This window comes from Miscanthus floridulus, chromosome 6 (genome assembly GCF_019320115.1).
Source record: "Miscanthus floridulus cultivar M001 chromosome 6, ASM1932011v1, whole genome shotgun sequence".
Lineage (NCBI taxonomy): Eukaryota > Viridiplantae > Streptophyta > Magnoliopsida > Poales > Poaceae > Miscanthus > Miscanthus floridulus.
In genome coordinates this window covers 95326791-95344657 of record NC_089585.1, presented here as the reverse complement: position 1 = coordinate 95344657, position 17867 = coordinate 95326791, and the positions used below count along the sequence as shown (strand labels likewise).

Genomic DNA, 17867 nt, shown 5'->3' with positions numbered 1-17867 from the left:
TATACTTTTTCTAGATTTATAATAAGATTAAAATAAATATTTTGTAATCACAATACTTTTTACATATATTTAAATTAAAAAGAGCGAGAGAAAATAAAATGAAAGAAACGTAGTAATCATTGGGGATGTCGTTTGCTTGATTTGGCGTGTCTTTAGAAAAGTTATGCTGCGGCCATACAAATTGGTGTGTAATCATGGCCATTAGCCCAGGCAAGAACGGTGACCGGAACGGATGTTCTGGGCCTGTTTGTATAGTGGACTCCTAGGTGAGCTCTCCACCAGGCCACCATTTTGACGCCCAACATCCCAAATCAGACGCCTCGGAGCCGCGCTCGCGCCACGTAGCTTTGCTGGGTGCAAAACGAACACTACCCTCATTTTCATCGGTCTGGGTGAGCTACCTTTGTTTGGACTAAGAAGTTTACTGGGATCTCAACCAAACAGTGGGTTCTCAACCAAACAACATGTAGATAAGCATGCATTTAGATAATCGCCCTGTTCGTTTGGACTTGTTTGGCTTATAAGTCATGGTTGAAAGTGCTATTGGCGGGTTTGGTATGAGAGAAAAATACTGTTCATTGGCTAATAAGTCATGGCTTATAAGCTAAATACGACTAAGCGAACAGGCTGAATTTCAACATAGATTCGCATCTAGACAGATCCTTATTTTGGGATCGAGGTAGTAAACACTTGCTCCAATACCTTGTTCCCTTCAATTTTCTGGCCATATCCACTATACTTGTATTGTCATATCCACGGTACTTGCATTATATTTTGCTCTCGTGCCCACGAGGGGTATAGGACTAGCAGTTACTGTACGAACTGATTAGACGTTGATTCCTTATAGTCAAACCTAGTAGTGAGGTGGCCGGGTGACGTTTGTATTGTGATTAAAAAAATAAACAACGGGTCGTTGGCGCTACGGCGAGAAGCAACCACAACTGTGGTCAATGACAGCCTCACTCAATGGTCAGTGGCACCCCGCGAAACTCGGCGTGCCAAAAAGGAAACCGCCGAAAACAAAGCACCCAACTGCCGGACTTCTTCCACGCCCAGCAGCCGCACCCATCTCTTTCGGCGCTGCGCGGGCGCGCCTGCCCCGAACGAACGGCGGCCAGCCGCGACCGCGATCGGTTCACGAGTCCTGCTTCGGCACGGCGCGAGCCGCGTAACTTCCCCGGCCCGCACCCGCACCCACCTATCCCGCGCCGTGCCGGCCGGCCGGCCAACCGAACCACGCCGAGGCCGATCTCTCTCCCTCTCTCTCTCTCTCTCTCTCTCTCCGACTCCGTCCCCAGCGCCAACAGCTAATCCCTCGCCGGCTCGGTGTCCCGGTCAAACCCGACCGACGGGCCGATCCAACGGCGGCTGCTCGCCCACACGACAGCCCCATGCATCTGCGCCGCTCCTCCACGTGCCGCGTCGCGGTCGTCACGGCCCACGGGCCGGCGCTCCTCCCCTCGCCGCCCGCCCCCTCCCCCTTCTTTTATTCCCCACCCCCGCCTCGTCTCCTCCACCGCCGCCCCCTCATCTATCCACCCGCCGCCCGTCCGTCCGTTCGCCCGTCTCCACGCGCAAACGAGAGAGAGAAGGATAGGTCGTCGTCATCGTGACTCGTGAGGCGGAGAGAGATCTGGGAGGAGGAGCCAGAGCCATGGACGGGAAGTTGCCGCCGCCCAACCCGAACCTGCCGTACCGGGAGGACTGCTGGAGCGAGGGCGAGACGGCCGCGCTCGTCGACGCCTGGGGCTCGCGCTACCTCGACCTCAACCGCGGGAGCCTCCGCCAGCCGCAGTGGCGGGAGGTCGCCGACGCCGTCAACTCCCGCCCCGGGGCCTCCGCGCGCCGCCGCCCGCCGCGCACCGACATCCAGTGCAAGAACCGCGTCGACACGCTCAAGAAGAAGTACAAGGCCGAGCGCGTGCGCGGCGGGCCATCGCCATGGGCCTTCTACGGCCAGCTCGACCTCCTCGTCGGGCCCACGCTCACCGGCAGCAAGAAGCCGTCCCCGCCGCGCGCCGCGCTGCCCGTCTTCAGGAGGCGCCAGACGCCGCCGCGCTCCCCGTCGCCGCAATCGCCGCCGCCGCTCCCCATGGCGCTCCCGCTGCATAATTACCGCCGTGGCTCTGACCTCCCCTCCGCAAACCTCATCCATAAGGCGGCGGCCGCCGCCGCTGCTGCCGCGGAGTCCGACTCGGAAGATGGCTACAACAACAACGACTATGACGATGACGAAGGCTCTCAGCAGTCGCCGTCGCGTTCTGTATCTTCTCGCTCCGGTGGTGGTGCTGCCGCTCCTGCTGTTGGCAGCAAGAGGAAGATGAGCAGCGGGAGTGGTGGATTCGGGGAGCTAGCGAGGGCAATTGAGACCTTCACGGATATGTACGAGCGCATGGAAGCTGCTAAGCAGCGGCACGCTGAGAAGATGGAGAGGCAGCGAATCAAGTTCCTCAAGGATCTGGAGCTGAAGCGGATGCAGGCTTTTGTGGACATGCAGCTGCAGCTTGCGAGGGCAAAGCACGCCAGGAAGGGTGATGCTTCCTCAGAGATGCTCATGTCTCTCGCTGCACTGCCATTCCTCAGCAGCCCTGCTTACCTTTAAATTGGAAGAGTTAGGTAAAGGAATATTTCGGCCTTAAAATAGGATACAGTCAGACCCTGTTCGGCTCGCTGAATCTTGGCTGAAACTGGCTGAAAACACTGTTCTAGCTAAATTATTGTGAGAGAAAAACACTGTTTCAACTGAAAAAACAAGCTGAATAAGCCGAATATGGGGTAAACCGAACGGGACCTCAGTTGGTTGCTGTGATAGACTTGTTAGTGGATTGTTTATTATGTGCTTGCTAAGACACTGTCGTTGTTTCATACGAACCACGGAGGTATTGCAGGTCTTTAAAATTTAAATGTACCTTGCAATGCATTATGCTCAAGTTTTTCTTAGATGAGATGGAATTTACTGGTTTATGACATGTAACTGTCAATGTATTACGAATTTAATCTCAGCTACCTTTGCTCTGTATCACTTACATTCTTTTTTGGCAATTTCTGTTTATACATGATTGGTCTGCAGCTTTGCATGATGAGAAACCTATGCTTTATTTATGATACCACAATATTTAATGACTGATGTTATTTCATTGTCACCAGCCTTTCTAGTTGGGAAGGGAACTAATAGTTTTTTAGTGTATGTGACCCTTCGCTATAATGCTACATCAAATTCTGTGTTCCCATTTTCATTCATTTGAGATGCTTGGTTGTCCCAGATGATATAGGGTAATTTTATTTACATTTCTAGTAGCTGGGGATGGAAAGTCAAATATTTCTCTCTTTTTTGGGATAGTGTATGTAGCATCTGCTACGTCAACTATGTGTTTGGTGTACATGACTGGTTTGTTAGATTTTTGGTTTCTTGTTTTGGCTTTTCTTTTGAGATGCACTATTGCTGAAAAATCTCTGTTTTCTGGTACGATCTTTAAAGACTGACTGGAACCAGGATTAGAAGATTAGTGGGGTATAAGTTAATTCAAAGATTCAAAGATAAATTACTAACATGTTAAGTTCTTCTCAACCTCATGGGCTTTAGTAGAAAAATTGGGTCATGACAGGGCCATGGCCCCTGCCAGTCCCCTACTGGCTCCATCACTGCTTAAAGACATGTTCATTAGTGGATGATGGTGATCCTTTGTATTGGGTTTCATTTGGAGTCTTTGTGTTTTTGGAATTTGAGGATTTTGTACTAGGGTTCAGTTTTGGGGGGGTTCTGCCTTGCTGGGAGCCTGGGAGGCATTTGAAGATCTGATTCTGAACTTCTCATCTTAGTTGACTGAACTGGTGATGAATTAAAATTGTTCAATGGTTTTCCGTTGCAGAATGGTATGCTTCTAATGTACCCAATGTGTTTATGCTTGTGCCTGAGATATCTTAATTTGGGATTCTCACAAATCTTTTCTGAAAAAAATAGCTCATGCCATCCTTATATAAATGGAATTGATGTGCACAATGCTGATAATCAGAATATGCTTTTTGTAGATTCATTCTAATGTATGTTATAATGGCCTCTGCTTATGCCAATTTGCTTGGGATGTGATACTGCATTTTTATGTGCCTGTTAATTGCACCTACTGTATTTGTTTATTTGCCATGGTAGAATTTGTCACCAAAAGTAGTTTACATGTATCCGGATCTTGCTGTGTTCACATTATGGGAGTTGCAAGCTCCTGCATGATAATTCTGGTTACTTAATTAGAACACTTAGGCCGGTCTCAGTTGGAGTTTCATGTCCTAGTTTCCAACAATCTCCCATATGTTGGAGACAGTGCAGAAGAATTTTATCCCCATGAAACTCTCTTTATTTCCATGAAACTTTTATCACCAATCTCTTCATAAATATAGTGCCATGTCAGCATATTTAATGTCCATGAAACTCTATGAAACTTTCATTGAGATTGGCCTTAATGGTATGTACATGGGTATCTTTGCATTTGAATTCTGTTGTAAGCCAATACCTTATATGGTATCCAATTGTGCTAGGGAGACAAAGAGCAGAGCATCTGTGAACTGCAATGCTCATTAGCCACCCTCGACCGTAGAGCTAAACTAAAATACTAAATTGTGCTCAACTTACCATTGTGGCCATGCCCATGCAAATATTTGGAAGTAACATGCGAGGTTTTACTCCTATTGCAAGTTTGGCGCTTTTGCTTTTTTTTTTCTTTGATTGGCTTCTACCTGTCCCGATTTGCATTTTTTTTCTAAACGTAATGGTAGGAGCTCTGCCTTTTATTTAAGAAAAAAAAGTTTATATACAATAATGGCAGAATCTTGTGTTGTAAACTTGTAATACACTGATATTGTAGTGGTACTTCTACAAGGTCATTGATGTCATGTGGCAACAATGGTTATACTGTGGATCCGCCCCTGCAATAATGTGGCATTAAGCTCCCCCAAACAAGACGGGGCACAACTCCTTTTCTGAAAGGAGCAACCTAGGATACCCCTCGTAGCCAAAAGTGACTCCTACACCTTCCGATTTGCAAAATTGGCATTGTTTTGATACGGCGAACACTTTCTCCCCAAATCATAGCATCGAAGGGTTTAGATCCCCTTCAATTTCAAATACTCTAAGCATTGTCATATTTAAATGCTCTTGGCGTGCTGAGTGATGGTTGGCGTCAACTGATACCGATCTAAATTTTTTAGTTAACAATCTTTATCCAATTTTCTATTATTACCTAATGGTTTTTCCCCAGTTTCTCTTCTGCTTTAATATAATGAATGATGATATGCATCTCTCCTGCAATGTTCAAGAAAAAACAATCTTGCAAGCGTTATTTAAAGACTACAGTTGTTTTTTTTACTTCATTGCAGCATGCTTGTGTATTTCTGATCATCATTAGTTTTGGGCTTCATCATCAGATTTATTGTTTGTACACTTTAACCATCAGATTTGTAACTTCAGAAAATTCTACCACTTGTTCACAACAGTATTGTGTACTGATATGTTTATTGATCTCTGATTCTGATCATCTGATGTTCCAGATTGTTAGGAGCTAACGGGATGATGTCGCTCTCAGATGAAGATCGATCTGGGCTCGGTGGTAGATTGGTACGGTACATAGATGGCCTGAAGTAGTGAAGTTGGTAGTGGGAAGCTGAAGTGGAGTTGCTGATGCGCGATGCCTGTTCTCGCCAGTCGCCCAATCAATCCCCATGTGCCATGGTCGATGAAAGATCAGAACCCCTCAACCTTTTATAGTTTTTGCGTTCCTGAAACAGTCATGTAAACAATGCCCAAAGGCCTTTGTCTGCTAATTTGTTTTGCAATTTTCATGTAACTAAATTTCAAATGGTTCAGTTAAATTTATATATCCCATGACATGGCTATGACCGATGGATGCATTTCTTATTTATCCCTCTATAAATAAAATACAATTCTAGATTTAAGTTTGATCAAGTTTATAAGAAATAATATTAGTATTTATGTCTATAAATAGATTTACTATAAAATATATTTCATATTTAATCTAACGCTACATGTTCGATATTATAAATTATAAATATCTATAATTTTATAATTTTTGTTATATTTAAAGTTGTTCGACTCTTTATGAAATGATAGTTGTTTTTTCTTCTTCTTTTGAACCCGAGGAGTATGTATCAGTGAGTTGATCAGACAGCAGCATTCGTATCCAGCAGCTTAGCAAAGGCTCCGTTCGCTTCGCTGAAAAAACAAGCTGAAACGTTGTTTCGACTGATTTGTTGCGAGAGAAAAACACTGTTCCAGCTAAAAAAACAAGCTGAAAAAAATCAATAATCAATGAGCATAAGTACTACTCTGCGCGAATGCATAAATAGGGACAACAATTGATCGGGTACGATGCGGGTAGAGCAAATATCCGTTTGCAAAAATGCTTGTAACGCGGGTGCAATTTTGCGCCCGTGCCCCACAGGTCGTCTGCATTAATAAGCATATATAGAAAGATAAAAACAGGTGAAATTTGTTATCTATATGTCGCTATCACATACGTATGTGCTATGGAACTATACAAGTTTTTAAAATACACTAAATATTTATTACTAAGGTGTCAAATATGTTGTTACCAAGACGATTTTCTTATATTTTAGGTCCAATAGGCACGGCACCTTAGACTGTCTCCAACCGGATAGCCATTACGGCACCCAAACCCATTTTGCATCGTCCAAGAGAAAAAAACGACGTCCAGCGGCGTAGGCAAATGAATGATGCATTTTGCATCGGCAGCGAGTCGAGACCCAAATATAGGTCCTCTGTCCGTCTCTCTCTCTCTTCGTTTCCCGCGGAAACTTTCACGGCGCGCCCGCGAATGAAACCGGCCGTGCTCGGTCGTCTGTCTTTGGGTCACCTGTTGGAACATGCAACGTTTGGGTGGCTGACCTATTTTTCCTGCAAGACCCAAAACAACAAATGCATGTCCTATTTGGGTAACGACGGTTGGAGTCAGTCTTACGGGTGCGATTTTGCACCCGTCCCTCCTTTTCGAGGCCTGACCCAATGAAACTTGCGATGCGATTTGGCACCCATGCCTGCACCCTAGCAGGTGTGGCACCTGCACGAATCCACACACACGAGTCCAACTATCGTTCCTACGTTACTATCTCATAGTCATAGTACTAAAATAAGTGTACATATATGTTGCAGTAGCTTTTTTACTCCCTATTTTCAAAGTGTAACCATTGCATACTGAAATAGTACGTACTTAATAGGAGTAAGGGTAGTATATAATTTGGATGTAACAGTGCTGTTCGCTGGTCTGGTTCAGACCTGCCAGCCGGTTGTTTCCCCTCTCAAGTTACTATTCACCAAACCAGCTGAACAATATTTTTCTCTCACAACAAACCAGTCGGAACAGTGTTTTTCAGTCAAGTTTCAGCCAGCCGAATAGGGCCAACATTGATCTCCTCTAAGAATTTTAGAAATGTATTTATTTTGGGCATAGAGAATGTGGTACTTGATACTTGTCGAGTGCCTTGTCAGTCGTCACGTGCGTCCAGGCGTCAAGGGTGGCAGGGCCTGAACTCTGAACCAAACAGGCAAACAAACGGGCAAACAGCTGCTGCCGCTCCTTTAGGATTTCACGGATGGGGTTCGACAGCCAAGTCATTCAATTCTGTTTTCCACTGTCTCTTTATGCCTCTCTAGAAAAAAGGAGCACCGTCGGGCCAATGCACCAAAGCAAAGCTGCAAAACACTGCATGTCGCTGTACAACAGCCTTGCTGAAAATTACGAGAGGTAATCTCCATGTTAGAGGAGTCAGTCAATCTTAACTTTGACTAGTTCTTTTAAAAACTAGTATCAAGATTTGTACCTTCAATTAGGTTTTGTATAAAAATATTAACTTAATGATGTTTATTTGGTATCATATTAGTGTTTTTATATATTTGGTGAGTTAAGCTTGTTCCCCAAAATACGAGATGGAGACATATTTTAGAAAGAAAAAAATAGTGCAATTCTGCAATGTTGTACATAACTTGTTCCGAAATTCCGCTTGCCTGCTCCCTTCTTGTTTGGACACTACAGATCCATTTTACTGGAACTTGCTAGAAAAATTACTCCCCCACTTTAACAGCCCGGCTTTTCAGCCGAAATCAGTTTATTCTCTCTCACAGAATACTATTGAATCAGTCAAAATCAGCCGAATAAACCACCGGCAGAACAGGGCCATTGTAAACATGAATTGTCCATTTGTCAAAATATATATATGTATGTTTGTTGCAAAATGGCTTATTTGGATCCTCTAAATCGAGCTGAATTGAAATTACTTTCTTAGACCACTCGTTTGGATGGGCCGTGAATTGGAAAGCAATATTGTGCGCTATTCCACGATCGGAATACGTAACCTACATTAGATTCACGACCTAAAATTTTGAAATTGATTCTAGAGCACCCCCTCATCTCTCCCGACGCTTGCCGAGCGCTGCTGCTCTCCTCGACTTGTCACTCACTCGACACATATCCTTGGGAAGGAAGCGATGAGGCCAGGTGGAGTTGATGAGAGCAGTTTGGACAAGAACGACAGCCATGGCTGTGGCCTACCTCTTGGAAATAAATTATGTTACACCCAAACAAAAATGCTAGATTACAATCAAATTATGGGTAATTCAATTCAATTCCCCTTAAAAGCAATTGTTGAAATCTTGTTACTTGAATTAGATTCAATTTATAGGATACAAAGAGAAGTAACAATTGATTTTAAGTAATATATTGTTTCTACTAACGGTTAGTAATATGTTCTAGGAGAAACTAGTGGACAAACTTTCCTTGAAAGACTTTCTCTAATCCAAACGTCTTATAAAAAAACTAGCAAGATGCTTCGCCGATTGCGCAACTAGTATATCATTTGATTTTATGTAATTTATCTTGCACTCTTCTCGCTCATTTTTACACACATGTCACATTCTATAGTCAATGCTCCGTTAGCGTTTGTCGTCATTAGAAGTATTGTCCATCATGAGCAGGAGTGGATCCAGCGTGGAGGCTCAAGCCCGTCCATAAGCCATCTGCATGCATGCCATATATATTTCTTTGTTTGTAGTCACCCCTATGACCTCGGCCTATATATATGAACCTCGTATATCATCACTTTCTCCTGAAGAAATAAATTTGATTAAGTAAATAAATCTTTTGTTCAAACATACTATCAGGCCGGTCCGGTCCTATACTTTAAAGAGCCCTATGGCGAACTAATGGGGCCCATAAAGCTATATATTAATACCTAATTATACTTGCAAAGCGCAAAACAAATTATCTCATTTAAGATGTTTAATAATGATCCTTCGTTTCCTTTTCTGAGCCCCGGACAAATGTTTCTTAGGTAATATTGTAAAATTTCAACACCTAATATCCTAAACTAGAAGAAAAATATTTCACCACATGAGACTATTATCTCTTCTACACCTAAAATATACGGACAGTTATCGTCAGCGTTGCCTCGCCCACTCTCGCTCAAAGTGAAAATCGTGTCTGCACTACGTAGTCCGCATCGTCATGGTAACATTGAATTGAATATTTTAATATGTAGATTGCAGCCACCAGACGAGGCGTCTAGACCCTGTAGTCTTGTTGCGAGGCTGTAGCCTGCAGACCGGCTGGCTCCAACTATAGCAGAGCAACCCTGTGTGACGGATGACGATGATCCATTGATCGACGATCCTATCGCTAGGCGGCGCTGCGTCGAGTTCCCGAGAGGAACAACCGAACAGGCGGAGACTGGAGAGTCGCGATCGTGAATTTCTTTGGCAAACTGAATCAAAGTCGACTTACCTTCCGAGGCTATTGTTATTGATAGCTGGACTATAGCCTATGGGGCTTTACTGTTTATATATCTAGGTCTGGGCCCTCAGCGCTCCTCCCCCCCCCCCCCCCCCCCCGCCGCACCCCCTTAGGGTTGGCCCTTCGTACTATAAATGCCTTCACCCTCTTTAGGGTTCCTCTACCCCTTTTATCCCCCGCCGCCGCTCTCTGCTCTCCGCTCTTGACTCCACCTCGCTCTCCACTCTCCTCAATGTGCAAGTGCGTCTCCCTTCTTCCTCCGGCGGGAAGGGCCTTGTCTGGCTCGCGACGGCTGCTCCCTCTTCCGTCTCGCCGGTTGATGGGGTGTGCCTACGCTTCTTCGTCTTCTTCTTCCTTGGGCCTTTAGATGAGGAGACGCGCAGCGGTGTTTGACGTGTTTGTTTGTCTGGACTTGGGCTTGTGGTGGACCCTGGTTCACAAGCTCGAGTCATCTTCCTCGCTTGATCTACTTCCTCCTCACCAAGCTCTGCACTTCTTCGTCATTGCTTCCTCTCCGTCCTTCAAGCAAGGTGAAATCTTGGCATTTTGTTTGTCATGTGGCCTGATTCGATGGTTTATGTGTTATATTCCGCTGTGATGCTCAGATTTTGGGGGTGCCTCGAGGCAGTTCTTGGCTTAATCCTATGCGGTATGGCTGGATCTGTGATTGCCATGTATTAATTGATGATATTTTCATGCTTTATTGTGTTGGCGATGATCTATATGTGCTAGGGTTTACTATACCACAATAGTTGAGATTGGGATCCACTTAGTTGTTGTATGTTCCTGCTTTTCTTAGTTGATGATGTTGAGGTGGAGCCTCTAGGTGGTTGTGCTCTACACACAACAGCTGAGGTGATGAGCCCTTGTCCACCAATACAGTTTGATGACTGAAATGATGTGTATTTAGAGGTCAACAAGATTTGCTTGAACCTAAAATCAAACTTTTTATTTATGCATGTAGATGAATTTGCAGCAACAAAGATTTGTGATGGCTTCACATGCTACTGCCATGGTAGTTGTCATGGTAGCCGTTCATTTCTTCCTAATTGAAGAGGGGTAAAGTGGATAATGAACCAATGGCCATGTTCGCTTCGCTGAAAAAACAAGCTGAAACACTGTTCCGCCTGATTTGTTGTGAGAGAAAAATACTGTTCCAGCTGAAAAAATAAGCTGAAAAATACGAATTATAAGACAAGCGAACAGAGCCAATATGTTATGGCCCTAGGTTAGATGCAGACGGGCATAGGAAAAAAAAACTCTTGTTTACAATTCTGTTGACCGGTGATATTAAATACCCGACAAGACTAAGGATAACTAGAGCACCATTTTTTAAACTGTACAACTTGTTTAGCAAAAAAAACACGCCTACCAGACGGTCCTGTTCTCAGAAGTCGAGGAACTGTTTGGTTGTGACCCTGGCAAAGGTGCCTAGGCCAGGCAGCTCCCCAGACGCCAGGCAGCTCCTCAGGCCGTCGATTTTTTAGCGCCTGTGGTCGCGTGGACCTGCCTGGGGGTGCGCTGCAAGCCAAACAGAGAATTCACGGCCGCGTCGTTCGTCCCCTGCTCCTCGACCTTTTCGAGATGGTGGGCCCGGAGCACCCTCCGCCTTCCGCTTTTCAGTTCCTGGCCCTCCCTCGTCCCTCCTGCCCTCGCCGTTCTGGAAAATTCACCTCTCGCCGCTCTCCGCCTCGCCGACGGCCGGGTCCTCGCGACCCCATCCCCAGCTCCCTCGATCATCAGCCAAACCTTCCAAGCCTCACCGCGCTGCCGAGCGCATCGCCGAGCCCCCGCCCACCCAGACAACCTCGCCTCGAATTGTCCTCCCGTTGTTCGTTGGCCTCCTCCTCCCCTCCCCTCCCCTCCCCTCCTCGACAAGTACCGTCGGCGTGGATCTATGCGGACTCGTCTCCTGTATTATACCTCGTTGGTAAAGAGTTCATTTCGGTTCTCCTTTTTCCCATTTCCGTTTATTCCATGCCTCTGTTTCCGAGATGATTCGTCCGCTCCTTGTTGCGAGTTTTTCCGCCTTTTTTGCGTGCTTGCTGGAGTTTGTTTCCTTCTTTTTTCGCGTTGAGCTCGCCCCCGATCCTCATTGCATTTTCCCTTTTTTTTTTGTTTGCAGGGGATGGAGGTGCAGGTGGTGGATTTGTCTTCCGACTCCGAGGGCGAGGTGTCGGCGCACTCGTCCGATCACAAGCGCCCCTCTCGGCAGCCGGCTCCAGACCCCAATCGCGGGGGTGGCGACACTGGTTCCAGCGCCATGGACATCCTCTTCGAGCAAGCGGCCGCGGGCGCGGCGTGGGGTGACGCGCTGAAGAAAGGGAAGGAGAAGGTCGTCGAGGGGGAGAGCGCGGGGCCTCCAAAGCACCATGTAGAATTGCTCGGTGCTGCTGGCCGCGTCCTGGGAGCTGGGAGTGATCCGTGGAGCGCAGTGGTGAGCAAGTGCAAGGCTTGGGACGGTGGGAATAACGGAGCTGGGTGTTGGGGTAGTTGGGGTGACCGGGGTGATCAGCTTACTAACTCGCCCCCCATGCCGGGTCTACGGTCAGAGAGGAAGGGGTTTCATGAGACATCCAGTGACAAGTGGAAGGGTATTCTTGGTGCAAGCCCTGCTGATCCTGTCAACTCACTGTGTAGCTCCTGGGATACTGACATGAAAGATAATGAGGATGAAGGATCTGCGGCTGCTCGTGAAATTTCTAGCTGTGATGATTTTCTTATGGAAGATAGTAGCTCGTCATGGCTGTCGAAGATCAAAGGGCTGCACTTCCCACTTCCTGATGAGCATCAGTTGAGAACCAGGCAGATTGAGAATGATGAGGCGTTTGCCCGCAGACTTCAAGAGCAGCTCAATCAGGAACAGCCAGGCTCTCAGCATTCCGAAGCGGTTGTTACCCTGGACTACTCAAGTCTTAATATTTCTGTTTCCTTTTGGTGTCTTTTCCAACTAATTTTTGTTTCTTAGTAGTTGATTTTGCCTTTTGTTTGTATGCTTCTGATTAGTTGATGTGGATGTAACCAATTACTTTTTCATTGCTGACATCTTGTAGGTTGATACAACAATAGCCTGGACATTACATGAGCAAGATGCTGAGCATGCCAGATTTGCTGCAAGAGAAGGCCAGTCTAGTTCTGTAAGTTGTCACGTGGTGTGAGGGTAGTTTATCGCTTGCGAAATCAATGTAGATATGTTTATGCATAGCCAGATCTTTTATTTATGAACTGTTATGTTGATACCTATAGTTTTGTTTGAAAGTTATGGAACACATTGTCAAGTTGGCCAAGAGCTATGTGTTGAAACTGAAGAGGATGGCGTATCATCGTATCTGCCTCTAACCGTCTGAAATTCAGCACTTGGTGGATTCATTAATTAGAAAACAAGTCTCAAAACTAAGACATGTCTACATGCATCAACAAAAACATTATATATAACTTAAAAATATCTCTTCCTGCCCACCATTATTGGCTTACTTTTTAGTTTTGTGCACATATATTTCCCTGTATTGGCTATGACATTTCATATCTATTGTCCATTCTGTTATATATATAAGAAAAACCTATTCTCATTTATATGAACATGCATCCTGAATTCCTGACTCATGTACATATTCTCTCCTATTTGCTATTGTTTTCCATACCATTTTTCTGAATTTCCATAGCATCCTTTCTTTTCTAAATGTACTCTTGTTCTCAGAGCCAGAGGGACAGATCAATGGCACACCTATATTCTTATGGACGTCACTCACCCGTTCAAGGTTTTGCTTCTTGGGCATCCAACCGTACTCCAATTCCAATGCCAAGCAGAAGAGGTTTGCAAAGAAACTCCAACTGCCCTCAAGCGGAGCAACGCAATGTGAGACACTTTTAATTTGTTTCCTGGACCTCCACCTCTGTCGCGTGCACTGACATTTTCTCATTGTCAGATGCTTATCTCTCAGTTAACCAAGGGATGCTTCGGAGAAGACATGGACCTAGAAATGGTTAGAACTTACTCTATATGCTAGGGAGGATCATGCTATGTTGGGATTTTGGGGGCCTTTGCCTAGAGCCTTCTTATCTAGTACAATACTAAAATGTATGTAGAAGCAACTTGCATATACTAAAATATTCGCACATCTTGCATTATGTTGATAGTAACAGAGAAAGTATGGGGAAAAAACTTTTTTCAGATCCCTAACTGGATGTGAAGAGGATATTTCTCAAACATTTGAATATCCACATCACAATAACCATGCTGAGTTCTTTGTTTGGTAACATGTAGAGAATGGCTGTACTGGACTCGCTTTCTGAAGCATTTAGGAACTGCGAGGACACACTTTCTCCAGATTCTGACAAGTAAGCATTTACTGTTCTGTAGCATTTTTTTCCCAACACAATGTTTGTTTAGATGGACATTTCCGCAACTATGTGTTCTCTTATTTTGATAATTTCATACCTGGTACCATGTTTGGTTGATTGTGTGCTTACCTTGTAACACATTCTGCAAAGTTTCGTGTACAGAAGCGTGAATGCTCCAAATAGCTGACGTGTGCTCTGTAGTAGCTAGTAGGTGCCTGAAATGGCTTGTCCCATGGCCGTTGACGTGTTCTTTCCTTGCTTGTATATACTTCTTGGTTACATCCATTCTGACTAATCAACTTTTTATCACTTATAGTGATGATTATGAGGACCGCATAGCATTTGATGTCGACATCCAATACAGAGGTGCTTCTGATGATCAAATAAACAGCCTGCCACTATCACTAGTTGAGGTATGAATTCAGTCTTACTGAAGATGGATCGTGCATCCCCTTATAATTTGACTCCAATCCTTTCATTTGTCAAGGGTGAAAATTGTTCGGATGAACCCTGTAACATATGTTTGGATTGCCCTGCTGCTGGTGATTCCATCCGGCATTTGCCATGCTTGCACAAGTTTCACAAAAAGGTACACACCCAACAGTTGAATGATTCAGAACTGTTTTCTGTTCTAACATTCCAGTTTAATGTGTTCATTGGATTCAACTCTTCTTCTGCAGTGCATTGACAGGTGGCTCGGGATGAGGACGTGGTGTCCGATTTGCAAGTCAAATGTATTCTCCCAGTAGGCCGTCGGCATCTCTTATACTTCTGGAGTAGCATCTCTTATACTTTTGGAGTAGCATCGAAGATAGACTATAGCTGACTAATAGGAGGCGTTGGTACTGCTGGTATAGCTGTGATGTGAACGTTGTGCTGTTGTTGACTTTGCTCTCTTCTGCTCCGTGGTTATCTGAAGGGGGAGCATCTAAATGCTGTGGGTGTGGAGAATTTTTCTGCTGTGGGAGAAGGCATGGAAAACCTCCTGTTCTGCTATTTCCGTTTGTTTACCTTATTGTCGGCCTAGAGAGTTTTGGGCGGTGCCATGACCTGGGTCGCAGACTCGTAGTTCCAACTTCCAATTACAATTGTCTCTGATCCAGTTTGATGTTTGTCAATTTTCTTCACCTATGTGTCTAGGATCTCAGGCCTCGTAGCTGTAGCTCGGGGGATTAGCACAGTCGTGCCTAATAAGTTGTTTCTCTTTTTCTTTCTTCCATGATTATACGGTGATGGTGGGATGCAGGTTAGTAGTACACAAAGGTGGCCCGTCCTGCGAAATTGTCTTCGTGGCTCATGCGAAGCAGTCGCAACTAAGAAGCTCGCGGGAGCGGCAGGACACGATTCGCGTGCTAAACACAGAATAAGGCGATGACCTAGCTAATTGTCCATACCATAGTGGTTTAGAAAAATTATACCATTGAACGGAACATGCCGAGGCGATGACCGACCTAATTGTTTGTAGATGATGTCGTCGTGGCAGGTGGAGGAGATGACCGACCTAATTGTTTGTAGATGATGTCGTCGCAGGTGGAGGAGCGATGTTATTGGCGGCCACAATAGTCGAAGCAATACCGCCTGCGTTAGCCTTTAGTGAACAACATGAGTAGGGCTGGACGAAAAACTCGAAGCTCATTAGCTCGCTCGGCTCGTGGCTGGCTCGACTCGGCTCGGCTCGGCTCGTTAAGATAATGAGCCGAGCCGAGTCAAGATTTTAGCTCGTTAGCTATAACGAGCCAACTCGAGTCAGCTCGCGAGCCGCTCGCGAGCTAAACGAGCCAAGCTTCCAGGAAAAAAGGTATCATTTAAGGTAGTTAGATGCATGAATACTATAGTATTTTATTATACTTGTATATATATTAGCACATATTATTATTTTTATTTGATTTAAGGTTGTTAGATTCATTTCTTTTGTATTATTATTATTCTCAAACTTTAGATAAATACAAATATTATATTTTGTGTATTTTTTATACCTGGCTCGCGAGCTTAACGAGCCAGCTCGAGCTTTTAACGAGCCGAGCCGAGCTGGCTTTCTGGCTCGTTAGGATAACGAGCCGAGCCGAGCTAGCTCATTATCTTAACGAGCCAGAACGAGCCGAGCCCAAACGAGCCGAGCCGGCTCGTTATCCAGCCTTAAACATGAGCATGCTCTCCCCATTACCGGTGCACATCAGCGATCACGATGGAATAGACTATGGTAGCTGCGCAATAGAGACAAATAAAAAAAATGTAATTTACTATCTTAGAGATTCTCGAGCCTAGAGGCTCTCCATATATAGTATCTTATTATGCAGCTTTTCTAAGAGTGGTTAGTATATATACATGGAGAAGAACCTATATCTCCATATCAACCAGCAATATGGTACTAATTAATGTTGTAGTTTTCACCTCCATTAGTGGGCTTAAACATTAAAGTCCCATTAGAGAACATAGATAATGGACTTTGATATTTATTAGAATTTTTGTATTTGGGTTTAGGAGAACTACTACACTGTATCAATTCTAACGGTAGTCCTGCTCTCGCACCGATATTCACAGCGAGCGGCAGGCTGCCAGCATGCAAAGTCGAGGCCCTTAGGCGTTAGGTCCAGCAACTGCACTTGCAGCCCTCCAGGGGCTTCCCGATGAATCATCGGCGATGATCATGCAGTAAACCTCATCGTCTGCTTTCAAGTTCTTCATTCACCTGGCTGCCCACCTTGACGCCGACGCCGAACATGTCGTAACCCGGCACGGTATCAATGCAGAACAGCAAGTTCAAACATTAACACCGCCAGGAACCGTTGGCCTTCAAACGCGAAGAGCTGATCAAACCGGGAGAAGGGAGTTGGTGGCCTGAAACTCACTGCTCACAGTGACAAAGTTAGAGCAAATGCACCCCTCGATTGTTAAGTAGCTTCGCCAATTTCAACCTGGTCTAGGCTGACGCCGAGTTGCCGGATACCCAACCTGCTCCACCGCGGCGGTGTCGAGCATGTAGAGGACGTTACGCTGCTTCGTTCCCCTCAGTGAACGCGGCGGGTGTGTTGCAACTCGCTTACCACTGCGGGCTTTAATCACCTAATTTTCTTGTTGGACTAACAAAGATATAATATATAAACAGGCTTAAAAATCCTACTCTCCGCCCAATGCCCATCAAAATTAGTTTTCGACTGCTCCCTACACTTTTTTTCTACCAAAATCACTTTATTAGAGAATTAATGAACTGGAGCTAAAAATCAGTAAATAAAACCGAGGATAGAATTCCGTCGACACAGACCAAAAAAAAAAATCGGTGGCTACCGTCCCCGTTCGGACGTCCGTGCCTGCCCCGTCTCGTGCACAAGCTGCTGCGTCTGCTCGTGCTTGCTGCGTTTGCCCACCCCGCCTCGTGCATAAGTTGCTGCGTCTGCTCGTGCCTACTGAGCCTGCCCGCCCCGCGCCTGCTGCTGCACCTATCGGACGTCCGCGACTCCACGCACTCGTCGGTTGAGCTCAAACTACGACCGGAGATAAAGGGAAGGGAAGGAAGGGGAGAGAAAGGAGAGGGCGAGGCGCGCCGTGCAAGGAAGGCGCGAGGTAGGAGACAAAGCCCTATGGCAGGCCGCCGTCCGCTAGCCTCCGACGCTATTGCAGCATGTGAAACACCTGATCTACTTTTTAAACATCCACATGAAACATCTACAACATACGTACAAAGAAAGATGAAACACTTGAAACATGCGTGTATAGCCA

At 45.5% G+C, this 17867-nt stretch overlaps 2 protein-coding genes across 2 annotated transcripts; both read left to right on the top strand.

Moving 5' to 3' along the window:
* The first annotated feature begins 692 nt into the window (after positions 1-692).
* LOC136456365 (trihelix transcription factor ENAP2-like) lies at positions 693-5891 on the top strand. The gene is made up of 2 exons (XM_066456200.1): positions 693-2616; positions 5539-5891. The coding sequence occupies exon 1, from the start codon at positions 1655-1657 to the stop codon at positions 2600-2602; it is 948 nt and encodes a 315-aa protein (XP_066312297.1). The 5' UTR covers positions 693-1654; the 3' UTR covers positions 2603-2616; positions 5539-5891.
* Positions 5892-11346: 5455 nt separating this feature from the next.
* On the top strand, positions 11347-15252 carry LOC136458695 (uncharacterized). Its single transcript, XM_066458621.1, has 9 exons — positions 11347-11739; positions 11935-12699; positions 12863-12946; positions 13507-13665; positions 13736-13792; positions 14074-14147; positions 14467-14563; positions 14638-14739; positions 14831-15252. The coding sequence occupies exons 1-9, from the start codon at positions 11707-11709 to the stop codon at positions 14897-14899; spliced, it is 1440 nt and encodes a 479-aa protein (XP_066314718.1). The 5' UTR covers positions 11347-11706; the 3' UTR covers positions 14900-15252.
* The last annotated feature ends 2615 nt before the right edge of the window (positions 15253-17867 follow it).

Coding starts and splice junctions, on each gene's coding strand:
- LOC136458695 (XM_066458621.1), top strand. CDS start 11,707: ATGCGGACTCGTCTCCTGTATTATACCTCGTTG. Junction 11,740..11,934: donor TCCTGTATTATACCTCGTTG/GTAAAGAGTTCA, acceptor TTTTGTTTGCAG/GGGATGGAGGTGCAGGTGGT. Junction 13,793..14,073: donor AAGACATGGACCTAGAAATG/GTTAGAACTTAC, acceptor GGTAACATGTAG/AGAATGGCTGTACTGGACTC.
- LOC136456365 (XM_066456200.1), top strand. CDS start 1,655: ATGGACGGGAAGTTGCCGCCGCCCAACCCGAACCTGCCGTACCGGGAG.